General features: G+C 39.4%; 1 protein-coding gene across 4 annotated transcripts in view; it reads left to right on the forward strand.

The window, feature by feature from the left end:
• The window catches only part of ACSL3 (acyl-CoA synthetase long chain family member 3), a 51,822-nt gene that overhangs the window by 28,113 nt on the left and 11,704 nt on the right, over positions 1 to 12,005 (forward strand). For all 4 annotated transcript variants that reach the window (XM_075761002.1, XM_075761000.1, XM_075760999.1 and 1 more), the window contains 7 exons: positions 5,482 to 5,591; positions 6,866 to 7,004; positions 8,820 to 8,970; positions 9,576 to 9,699; positions 9,984 to 10,055; positions 10,560 to 10,699; positions 11,428 to 11,600. In XM_075761002.1, the coding sequence (XP_075617117.1) occupies positions 5,482 to 5,591; positions 6,866 to 7,004; positions 8,820 to 8,970; positions 9,576 to 9,699; positions 9,984 to 10,055; positions 10,560 to 10,699; positions 11,428 to 11,600 (909 nt within the window). The remainder of the gene's footprint in view (positions 1 to 5,481; positions 5,592 to 6,865; positions 7,005 to 8,819; positions 8,971 to 9,575; positions 9,700 to 9,983; positions 10,056 to 10,559; positions 10,700 to 11,427; positions 11,601 to 12,005) is intronic.

Genomic DNA, 12,005 nt, shown 5'->3' on the forward strand with positions numbered 1-12,005 from the left:
TCCACCTCTTGACTTTCTCATAGTCGATTGCATGTCATTTAATACATCCTCATTTAACCTGAATGCTAATTTGAGACTACACTCAAGGACAAGCTTGAGTCCTAGTTATTACTTCCGAAACATTAAGACTGTGTTTAGTTTTGGTGAGCTATTTTAAAGTCAGTCTTTCTCTCATTCATAGTATCTGGTTTAATCATACACTAACTGGATCCTTAACCCTAGCAGTGGACTAAGTTCTCTGACCTGGATGATACTCCTCATTTTCTCATGAAGTAACTGTAAGAGAAGTGTCTTTTGGGCTCTTCTGTCCCATGATAGTCTTAGTCCCATTCTGTAACTTGTAGTTCATTATCCTTTAGTCTTCTGCTGTGCTATTGTGGAGACCACTGACTGTGTTGGGGCAGAGCTGAGCCTGCTCAGGGAGGAGAAGGTGCTTTCTTGGCAGGACGTGTACAGCGGGCAGTTGCAGGTTGGGTTGGAGGTGCCTTTGAGGAGAGGCAGAATAGGACAGGGTGACTGGAGGAGTCCTTGCACAGCTTTGCTTCACAGCACAGGGCAGAGATGTGCAAAGCCTGGTCTGCTCCCCTTTCACTTGGGTCATGTAGAAGGCCACAACTGTGTCCGAGGTACATCTCTGCCACGGTGGAAAGCCTGCTGTGTGCCCAAACCTAGGCTGAGCCTAGGCGCGAGGATATGCGTAGGAACTCTAGGCCTATTCTTCTTGCTGAGTAAACCTATTGAGTGCTGATCTCAATGTGGTATAGGAATTGTTTTCAAAGGTCTGTTTCATCATCACTCTTTAATGTGTCATTCACCTGACTGTAAGCCCAGCCTGGCTGGGTTCTGTGATGTTCTCGGGGGACAGTTCTCATTTTCCCACAGGGCACTTCAGAAGCTGCTGTTCCTTGCAGGCTTCGGCCTTTTCTCTCCCATGCCGTATTTACCCTCTTTCAATAAGAGATGGGCTGTAAAAGCCAGATGTGCAGAAATTCCTGATGTAGATCAATTAGACTTTCTTCAGATTTTGGAAGCAAGCCTAACAAGAAAATTGTATCTTAAATGATCCCTCTCTGCTCCAAGCAGGAGTCCGTTTCAGGCTGAGAAGCTATATGTTCATGAGTAAATAGCAGTTTTCATTTAAATAAGCCTTTACTGCGGATCTGTGTGGTTATTTTGTGTATACCCTTACGCTGTATTATTCCTTCAGCTTTAAGGGTGGAGTTGGTTACAAGATGAGTACTGGCCTAGCCCCTACCAACTCCACGTCAGCCTGCTCGCCTTGTATGATGGCGGGCTCTGCGGACAAGGAGAGAGTGGATGTTGGATACTGTGTCTTTAGCAAGGCCTTTCACACGATCTCCTCTAGTGTCTCTACATCCAAACTATTTAGATAGAGACTGGATAAGTAGCTGGTAAGATGGATGGAAAATTCATTGATACTTTGGCTGAAAGGATTGTGATCAGCAGGACGAAGGTAGCTGCCAGCCCTGGGGGATGGATGCTGAGTCCAATAGTGTTTAACGTCTTTGTTGAAGGTCTGGCTGACGGGGCAGAGTGTAAACACGGCAGGTCACAGCCCATAGCAAGTTTGGCAGGGCTGATGTTCAGAGGGGCCTGTCAGCTGGAAAAGCGGGCTGTTGGGAACTCATGGAGTTCAACGAAGGCCATTACAAACTCCTGCGTGTGTGCTGGAATAACCTCATACACCAGTATAGGCTGGGGTACAACTGGTTAGAGAGCAGCTTTGCAGAAAAGGACCTGGGGGTCCTGGTGGATAGTGAGTCAGCCGTGAGTACACAGTGACTTCTTGCACTGAAGGCCAACCGCATCCTGGGTGGTAGTAGTGTGAGCATAGCAGGTAGGTCCAGAGAACTGGTCCTTCTCCTCCATTTGGATGCTTGTGAGACGACATCTAGAGTACTGTGTCTAGTTTTGGGCTTCCCAGTAGAGAAAAAGACCTTGACGTGCTGGAGTGAGTCCAGTGGAGGGCTGCCAAGATGCTGAAGGGGTTGGAGAACATGATGTATGAGAAGAGGCTGATAGAGCAGGGTCTGTTCAGCATTGAGATGAGTGAGTTGAGATCTTGTTGCTGTCTCTAAAACTATCTAATGGGACCCTACAGAGAGGATGAAGCCAGACTGCGCAAAGGTGTGTTTTGATAAGACTGGACGCAACAGGCACAGTTTGAAACACAGGAAAATTTGGTAAGATATTAGGACAAACATCTTCATTGTGAGGGTGGTTAAATACCAGAACAGGAGCCTAGAATGGTTGTGAAATCTCCATCCTTGGAGATACTTAAAACCGGACTGGCCATAGCCCTGAGCACTCTGCTCTAATGACCTGTTTTGTACAGGTGATCTTCCCAGGTGCCTTCCAACCTCGCTTCAGTCACAGTTTTAGTCCTTTCTTCAGTGAGTGACTGCTGCTAACTTGCCTGCCAGAGCAGAGATCTGCACTGGCTGTTCTCAGATGAGATGCCTGTGTTGCTTTTAAATTGCATTTCTCATGATCCACTGTTGTCAGTTCCCCGTTATCACTTTTGGGATCTGTTAGATTCCTAGTGACTATTCTGGGAATAAAATGCAAAGGCTTGCATCAATTATTTTTTCCTTGGAAGTGAAGAACGCGTACAAATCCTAGGAAGGTTTCGTAATTTGAAGGGGAAAAAAATAATCTGAGATCATGGATGAGTGTCGTCTGTAGAATGGTATGCATGGTTTTTTGGTTTTGTTGGATTAATGTTTTAAATTCCCTTACTGAGATGTGTGTCGGCATACAGTCTGACGTGGTATTTAGCATCTAAGCTGTATGTCATCTCATGTGAACTTGGCTGACTTATGTGTTGGCAGATGATGATACAGTCATGCATTAATGTAGTCAGTTTGCTGAACGAACAATAAAATTTAGATGATGTTGAAGAAGTGTGGCAAGACATTGCTAAATGACTCATATTAGCATTCTTCAGTTTACAAGTTTCACAGCGGTTAACTGCTGTGGTAGTGTTGTGACATTCTTTCTGAATGTGAAGTGTATTAAATCTGATGCTATGCGCCCAGAACTGATGCCAAGAGAGCAGGTTCATCTGCTTCGTATGTAGTGTTGGAGAGAATACCTTTTGTACTACGGAATTAAAATGGGGAAAGTAATTTTTATGTTATGTATTACTCACACAAGTGGTTTTATGATTAGAAATACTTGCTTGATTGTAAATTTGACATTGTTTGAAGCTATTAACTCTTGTATTTACAGGAGGTAGAGTGGGATTGCTAGTTCAAATATGGAAGAAAAAAAAAAGTACTGACATGAAAACAGATTTTCTTCCAAAGTATCTGCCCTTCATCTGTGTGAAGAGCTCTTCACCACTGTGGGCAGATAAAACACCTGAGTGTATAACCAAATAATGAAATAAATAGGAAAGGTTATGTTTCATTTTTCAATCGTGCCTTCCTGAAGCTTGAGCAGAAGTGATTTTGTCAGAATTGATTTGGCTGAACCCCTTAAAGGTATACTTTGCCTTTTTCTTTTTTTATGTATGATGGATGCTGAAATAGTCAGTTTAACATTTTAGGTTGAAATAAATGGCCAAACTTCTATTTATTTCTTTAGGGCAAGGCTTTGTTCTTGTATATTAGCTGGCAAATTTAGTAGTATTGAGATTTTCCTTTTTGTCAGACTTCTAGAGCAGCATTCCTAGCAGAAGTCCAGATATCAAAGATTCACTTGTACTGTTGCATATGTAAAGATGAACGCAAAAGATAATACTTTCTTGGTATGTCTTCAAGAGGAAAAAAAAAACCCTAAACTTTCAGATTTGCCTGAAAAAGTTTTAGGTGCCATGGTGGAGAGGTGAGAATTTGACGGATCAGTCATGTCTCAGTTCTTTTCTCTCCATGACATCAGTACGCCATCATATGAATGGTATATCTCTCTTTGGCTCTGTCATATAGCCCTAAGTTGTCCTTGATGTACTTATTTGTAGACGAGTACTTTACTACATAAATGGTTATTTCAGAGATAATCCTTTTCTTTCCGGGCGGTGCGTCGTCTCGGTTGCGCTTGTTGGCTCGGGGAAGCTGCGTTTCTGGTCGCTGTTTATGTAACAGGGGTCACTGCCGTAAGTAGAGAGAGCTCGTGGGAACTCGCAGAGGCACTCTTCTGGACTCTGCTCCCACCAAATTAAAGAAAACACAGTGCATGTGCGTTTGCCCTGCAACAGTTCTGAACTATGATGGACTGTTTTAACAAGGAAAAAAATAAGTAGAGGTCAGCTATTTACTTTTCTGTGTAAGAAAACGGCTTTTGAGTTCTTCCTTAGTATGCTAAGGTTAGTAACTCCTTGGATTTCAAATCTTAGAGTAACAACAGAGTTTGATTTTATTTTTTATTTTTGCTGCAGTGAACATATTATAGTTACAGCCCTCACGTACTATGGGATTGTCTTGTTTTAATAATTATGTTTGAATACTCAGCTAAATCCAGACTAAAATACAAAAGAAATTCAGATACCTAATGTGACAAAACTTCCAGCACTGATGATGTAATTATCAATGATTGTGTTGATGGACCTTACAACTTTTTTGAGATGCCCCTGTTTAGCATTCTGCTTGGAAAATAGGAAATTTTTTTTTTTTTTTTGAGAGCAATATCTCTCTTCCTTTTTGAGCTGCCTTTTTCTTCCTCAGTCTCTTCCTGTCTTTTCTCATGCAGTTCCCATAAAAATGACAGGAAATTAAATATGATTTTAAGATTGCTAATATGGAATAATTGTTGTTTAACACTATAGCTAATGAGCTGTCCTTAAATACAGGAAACACTGTTTCTAATAGGCCATTTCCTAAGTATTTTTCTTTCCTTCCTATTCTGTATTCTTATGATGTCAGTTCAATGCCTAATGATTGTGATGATTAAACCTTTATTATGTTGTTTTAAATAGATGTGAGAATGATAGTCACAGATTTATTACTCTGTGAGAATTAATCTGCTGATGACATGTATTGCAATGTTATAATTTCTTACTAGCAGTCAATTGTAAAAGGCTAGTAACAGAGCATGTGAACTCTGAAAAGAGAAGTCACGTAAATGCAAGCTGTTTTGTGTGTACAAGAGGACTGTTAAACACTGTATTAATCTGAGAACAGATGCCTACTTTTAAAATGGTAAAAGCCGTGAAGGTAGGAGAGTAGATCTAGAAGAGAATTACACAGGGAAGCGTGCGTTTGGTAGCTCTAGTTAGACCTTGAAAAATAGCAAACAGTCACGTAGACAATGGTTGTACTTTATTCCTTCTGGGAGTAACTGAAAATTATGTTTAAATCCATGTAAAATGTATTTTTTAAAGCACAGAACTATAGCACCTTTATATTACTTGACAAATATTTTTACTTAGAATAGGTTAATCCTAGCCCTTTATTGTAAACTATACTTGAAAGTGTAACAGAGATTCACCATTTTATTCCCCCTCGCCGTTTTCTGTTGCAGTTGTTACTCTGTACGCTACTCTGGGAGGCCCAGCAATAGTACACGGACTAAATGAAACGGAGGTGACCACCATCATTACTAGTAAAGAATTGATGCAAACAAAATTGAAGGTCAGAAAACTGTTCTTTGTCTCTCTCTTTCTACTCTCTGTTCATTGTTAAAAGGCCTGGTTCCGTTGTACAGAACAATGATTTATTGCCTTTCCGTAGGGCAGACACTTCTTCTAGAATAAGATTTATGTATCTGTCTTCGTGTACAGAAAAAACCATAGTTAGCCTTCAGCGGGATTTAGGCTCCTCAGTGACTTTGGAGAGCAGGATTAGCAATTTGCACTATTGAAGAGCTGCAGCGCTGCCTGGAATGACACCTTTACAAGAAGCTGCTATGGTTTCTGGGTGGATTTAGTGCCTATAAATTTAACAGTTGAAGCAAATGGGAAGAACAGAAAAATGTGTGAACTGTATATGAATAGCTAAATGGGATCATCCTCCTGATTTATTGTTGGATGTTTTCCCAGCAGAGAATGGCTCTTAAATCTAACGATGGTTGCTCAAAGAGTTAGAGCTGTTTTCCAGTGCGGAGGAAAGCTTATTAAACATTAGAACACTCAAAAAACTTTTTTGACGTATTGACCCAGATCGAATACACAAGTGGAACAACTAATCTGCATGCGCTTCATCATCATGTGTTTTGGAGGAACTAGACCTGTCATGTAAGGGAATTGTTTTAATTAAAATCTGCGTGCTATTGCTGAGTTTTGAATGAGAATTTCGAAACCTTACTTTTTTTTAAAGTTACCGGAACGACAGTATATATACAATGCACATTTATTTCAGCTTACAGTAAGAGAATGAATTTCTTCTGATAGAGTCGATAATCATCTCTTCTTCCACTGGAACATTGATAAATGGTTTGGACCTCACGTTTTTCTTGAAATGCTTAACTACTGCTTAACTAATAATTTTCCGTGCTTTTGCTAGCTGTTGCTTATTTTAACTAGCATAGTAATCAAGGAGCATCATAAGAATTATTGTGAGCTTGGTGTCACCAGTTTCTCTGTCTTCTATGAGAGTGGAAAGTCAATTATCTCTACAAATCCTTGCAGTGTCATTTGTGGGCTTTTCTTGAAATAAGACCCAGATCAGTAAATGGTTGGAAAAGTTTTTGGACTTGTTAAGTGGAAAGTTCGATCAGTCCTGCAAATCTAAATGTGGAAAGTTTCAAGCTTTGCAGGTTTTTGAGATGGACAAGTTTATCCTTTGATAATTTAAATCCTCAGATATTCTATGTCGGTGCTGTTTTTTAATGTATACAGTAGATAGATTTTTCTTCTTCTTGGCACAAACCTCATGTTTGATTTCTGAACACATGTTCATTTCCACAGGAAATTGTTTCTCAAGTTCCGCTGCTGCGACACATTATTACAGTGGATGGCAAACCAACGACGTGGTCAGAGTTCCCCAAGGGTGTCATTGTTCACACTATGGCTTCTGTGCAAGCTATGGGGGCCAAGGCAGATACCGGTACGCTCTCTCTTCTCTCTGTTCGGATCTTCTCATTCGTTGTCCTGGTTTGACCCTGTTGAGTAAACTTGGGGAAGTTGCAGATCTCAAAAACAAAACAAAACAAAACAAAAATGCAGTGACCTTTTAGCATCTACTTTTTCTTTAAATAAAATTGGGGGGGGGTTTGATTTGGTTGTGGTTGGATTTGGGGGTGTGGGATGGTTTTTGTGTTTTGTTTTTCAACAGAGTGAAATGCTTTTAATAAAAACTGTCTTCTCCCCAACCAAGTGTCACATGTTGAAGAACAGTTTTTAGGATAAGCATTTAGGCCAGGATAGAAACTTAAAAAGCATTCTCATGATCAGACATATTAACCAGGTTATTTAGACTGCACGGAGAAAATTACTGTGCATTTTATAGCAAAAGACATCTGTAATTTGCTACCATTAAGTTTTGTTAAATTCACAAGTAACAAAATGTAAAATAACCATTTAAATGTGACAGAACTTGGTCACTTTTATTGCATTTCCGAAAGTATCAATCTATTATGTAAATTTCTTGAAATCTATTTCCAATCCATGTGACATTTTTAGAATTCAGAATTTCAGAAGGTGTTTTAACTATTATCACCACAAACTTTTATTCTTGGCTCTGAAGAGCCGCTAAAGCTAGTATCTTAAGATTTCATTATATGCAGTAGTTGCTTTCTTTTGTTCTTTGTGTTTTCAGAATCTTTTAACCACTGAAGACATGTGAATATTGGATTGAATTTTGTTTTAGCAGTAGGGTGGGTGGGTAATCCATCTGCTGTTGATGTTCAGGGGAATGGCAGGTTTGCTCCCAACATCGTGACCTCTCAATTTCTTTAAAAGATGGCTTTCCCTTTTTGATGTACCAGTTTTATCTACTATTAAAATTGTTTTAGACAACAGTAACAGAAAAAAATATGGCTATTATTCATTAGCTCCTTGAGATTTGTTATTCTATGTGCTATGTAACAAGGTGTCTAATCCTTCTTTCTACAGTCTGTTAGATGTCAAATACTATACACTATAATAAAGGAACATTATCTTTGTCAAGTTAACTATTCATAAATTGTGGAATACTACAATGAATTCTTTATGGTCAAGCATGTCCAATTAATATTATATTAAGTACATGAGCCGCTGGTTATGTTATTTTCCTCAGTGGTGTTCATCGTGCAGGATGGAAAGGATTCAGTGAGTGGGAAATGATTAAAAGTGCTCTCGCTTTTCTCATTCAGCGTGTATGCTGTGCCGCACGTATTGCGCATTATGCAGTTTTTCCTCCAAATAAACCCAGTTGTTCTTGTACTTTCCTGCTCCCAGTGCAGGTATTCTAAAGACACTTTAATCCCATTAAAGCTATTGAACTTCCTTTAAATATTTATAGAGATTGGAGCTCCCGTTGGCTCAGCAGTGCCTTGCCGCAGGTGTTGCGAATGAGGCAGCATGGAACCAGGGCAGCGTACCTTCCGAAGGATGTGGAGCTCAGAGGCGTGTTGGAGAAGCCAAAGCTCTGCCCGCTTCTCTCTCCTCTGCAGGAATGTGGGAAACATAACAGAAAAAGTGTCGTGGTAGACTAGGGCAGTCACTCAAAGTATTGCTCAGCTAATATAAAGAAGGCTACTTTTTGTGAAGGCACTTCAGCTCAACCACGATCTTTTTAACCAAATTTTTAAAGCAAAACGTAATAGCAGTAGTCATGTAGTGTTACAGTGGAATGACTGCTGAAATATGTTAGTATATCAGCTCTCCCAATCTGGTAGGCTTTCTGCACGTTACCGTTCTCTTTTTTTAACACAAATTACAGGAAAGAAACAGCAGTCCAGGCCTGTGCCCTCGGATATCGCGGTGATCATGTATACAAGTGGATCCACAGGAGTTCCCAAAGGAGTTATGATCTCCCATTGCAACATAATTGCTGGGATAACTGGAATGGCAGAGAGGATTCCAAATCTGGGGTGCGTACCAACAGTTACTTACCAGCAAATAAACAAGTTGTGTAGTCGCCTATGATTTTAGATTAATGACTGTGTAAAATAGTAACTGTTTTATATTGCTTTGTCTGTGACACATCATACTATGTACTGATGTCTGAGCATCTTCCAGTACTGCATTAAATGACATGACTACTTCATGTGCTGTTTGTTCTCTCGTCTTCTGTATGTGGGCAAGACCGGGACACAAAAGCCTGTGAGGCCGCCTTGCACTAGAGTGGTCGAAAGCTTCCCTAAGCAGTACTTCCTTTGGTTAGTGTTAAATTCTGTGGTTTCTTTCTGTTTGGTGCAGTTTTTAATCTCGTCCACAGAGTTGCCTTTGCAACCATAACACACGGTTAATTGTCTTGGGATGAGTAAACATCGCACTTTGTTCGTGCCTTAAACTTACAGTATGTAGTACGCAACTTTTGAAACAAAGCTCATGTTACGTGAAATCTGTTCTCAAACTCAAAGGCATTTTTCTGCTTGTCTAGTTCTGCAGTAAGCTCTGTGTAAATTTAGCTTAATGACTCATCCGAGGACTCTAATGGTACAACATAAACCTATTTTTTAAAACTGCTTTTCAGGGAAAAAGACATCTATATCGGCTATTTGCCTCTCGCCCATGTTCTGGAGCTGAGTGCTGAGCTTGTGTGTCTGTCTCACGGATGCCGCATTGGTTACTCTTCGCCTCAGACATTAGCTGACCAGGTATGTTGTTGATGTAGGCCCTTATGGTTAAAAAAAATAATAAAATAAAATAAAAAAATCACATCAGATCTTTGTAATATTTCATAAAAAATACTACAACAAATCTTCTTTTCTACATTTCATGAAACAGGGTATTGGTGGTTATGACTGGTACTCTGGACTAGTTTTAATTGTTAAAATATAATTTAAACGAAAATGATTGTTTGAAAGATGTGCTATGTCATTTTGTTTGTCATATTAAATATCTTGAATGTGTTTGCTAGTAAATTTGTTCTTCACTTTAGTCCTCTAAAATAAAGAAAGGAAGCAAAGGTGATGTTACTACACTTAAGCCAACCCTAATGGCAGCTGTCCCGGTAAGTAACTGAAGCATAAATAATTTTAAAAATTATTTTAAAAATATAATCGAAATTTTTAACAACAAAATCAATGCAGTGATCATTTAAATGAAAGAGGTAGAACCTTTGATGTTCAGCTAGCTTAAAATAGTATTTTTGGTGTTCATTTGTATGCAGGGGATAAACATTCATCTTATGAGTGTCAGCGTTTTTCAAAGTTTAAATAGCCGCGGGGATAGGATTGCCGTTTTGATTCGTCATCTGTTGTTCCTCACAGGAAGTGAATGGGATACAGACAGTTGGCAGCAGGCAGCTGGGGGTTCACCAGTGCTCCTGCTCAGGGGTTTGCTCTCCTTGTTTCTGTGACCGTCTTGCTGTCTCTTGGGAATGGGAGAGGAGGCGACCTGGGAGCGGGGCATCGTCTGAAACGGACTAGAATTTCTAGATCCTGTTTCCTTTTTGTTGTACTGAATTTAGGATTTCTGTTACTTTGGGCTGAAGTTAATCTTTTTATGTAACTAGGAAATTATGGATCGGATCTACAAAAATGTCATGAATAAAGTGAATGAAATGACAAGTTTCCAGCGGAATCTATTTATACTGGCCTACAACTACAAAATGGAACAGATTTCCAAAGGTTACACTACCCCGCTCTGCGATAGGTAAATTTAGTTTTATTTTTAATGGCACAAAAAAAATGCTTATCAAAGTCTTAGCGCATGAGCAGTATCTGATTTTTTTGGTGCTTTTCTTTGTTTTAATGTTGACACTTTGAACATGAACAAGTCTAAGTGTAAATTGAAACAACAAATCAGTAGTTTGTGTGATTCTTTTAAATATTTACCGATATAATTTAAGTGAGTGTTATTTAACTTGAAACTAATTGGAGATTTATGTTCATGGCATTATTTTCATCAGGACTTTAATAATGGATTTATACAGTTCTTGGGTAAGATAAGTCCATTCCTATAGATAACTGTAGACTTCACATTTTCACGGAAGCGAATCATAGAATATCTCAAGTCGGAAGGAATCCATGAGAATCATGAAGTCCAACTCCCAACTGTAGTGAGACTAAGGGATAACATAACTGCAAAATGTATACAGCTTATTTATATTATTTTTTGAGGAGAAAATCACAGAACTTGAGTGTCTTACTAAATCTACATTCTCAAAACATTTAACCCATCTTCAAATTAGAATGTGGAAACAAGCTGAAAAATCTGTGCCTGTGTTTTTGAAAACATAAATGTGCTCCTTCAAGGTTTTCCTTGACTGCCATGAAAGTTTATTTGAAGATGGTGGAAACTTTGAGTTCAGATAGGCAATTAGGTACTCTCTTGTTCTGTTTTTAAGCAACAAATATATTCTCTTATCTTTTGCATTTTAGCCTTATTTTCCGGAAAGTACGAATGCTGCTAGGTGGAAAAATTCGCATCCTGCTTTGTGGAGGAGCTCCGCTCTCCGCAGCAACTCAGCGGTTTATGAACATTTGTTTCTGTTGCCCTGTAGGACAGGGGTACGGACTAACCGAATCGGCTGGAGCTGGAACAATCACGGAAGGTTGGTGCCGGCGCGTCCCGCTGAGTGCTGTGATCTGTGCTCTGCACGTATCGTCTTTGACAATCTATTCGTTTGGTGTGTGCCACCACACATAACTGGGGAGTCCTGGGAATTACTTGTAATCATAAACGTGTAAAACAGCAGGAGTACTAATTTTGACGCTTTGTGCTAAAGCTGGCGACCTGCATAAAAAAAATGAATGTTCTCATTTGTGATAGAGAAGCCTATACTAGTGTGAGTGGGATCTCGGCATTATGGCACTTACCAGTTGAACTGGATTAAGTTATTTCTGATTTTGGTGAGCATACATGCAGAAGGGCTTGGGACTGAGACTTCAGGAAAATGAATCAAAATACAGAATCCTTGAATTGTTATGAAATATTGCTACTTATTTCAGAGTCCAGC

This window comes from Balearica regulorum, chromosome 9 (genome assembly GCF_011004875.1).
Source record: "Balearica regulorum gibbericeps isolate bBalReg1 chromosome 9, bBalReg1.pri, whole genome shotgun sequence".
NCBI classification, from domain to species: domain Eukaryota; kingdom Metazoa; phylum Chordata; class Aves; order Gruiformes; family Gruidae; genus Balearica; species Balearica regulorum.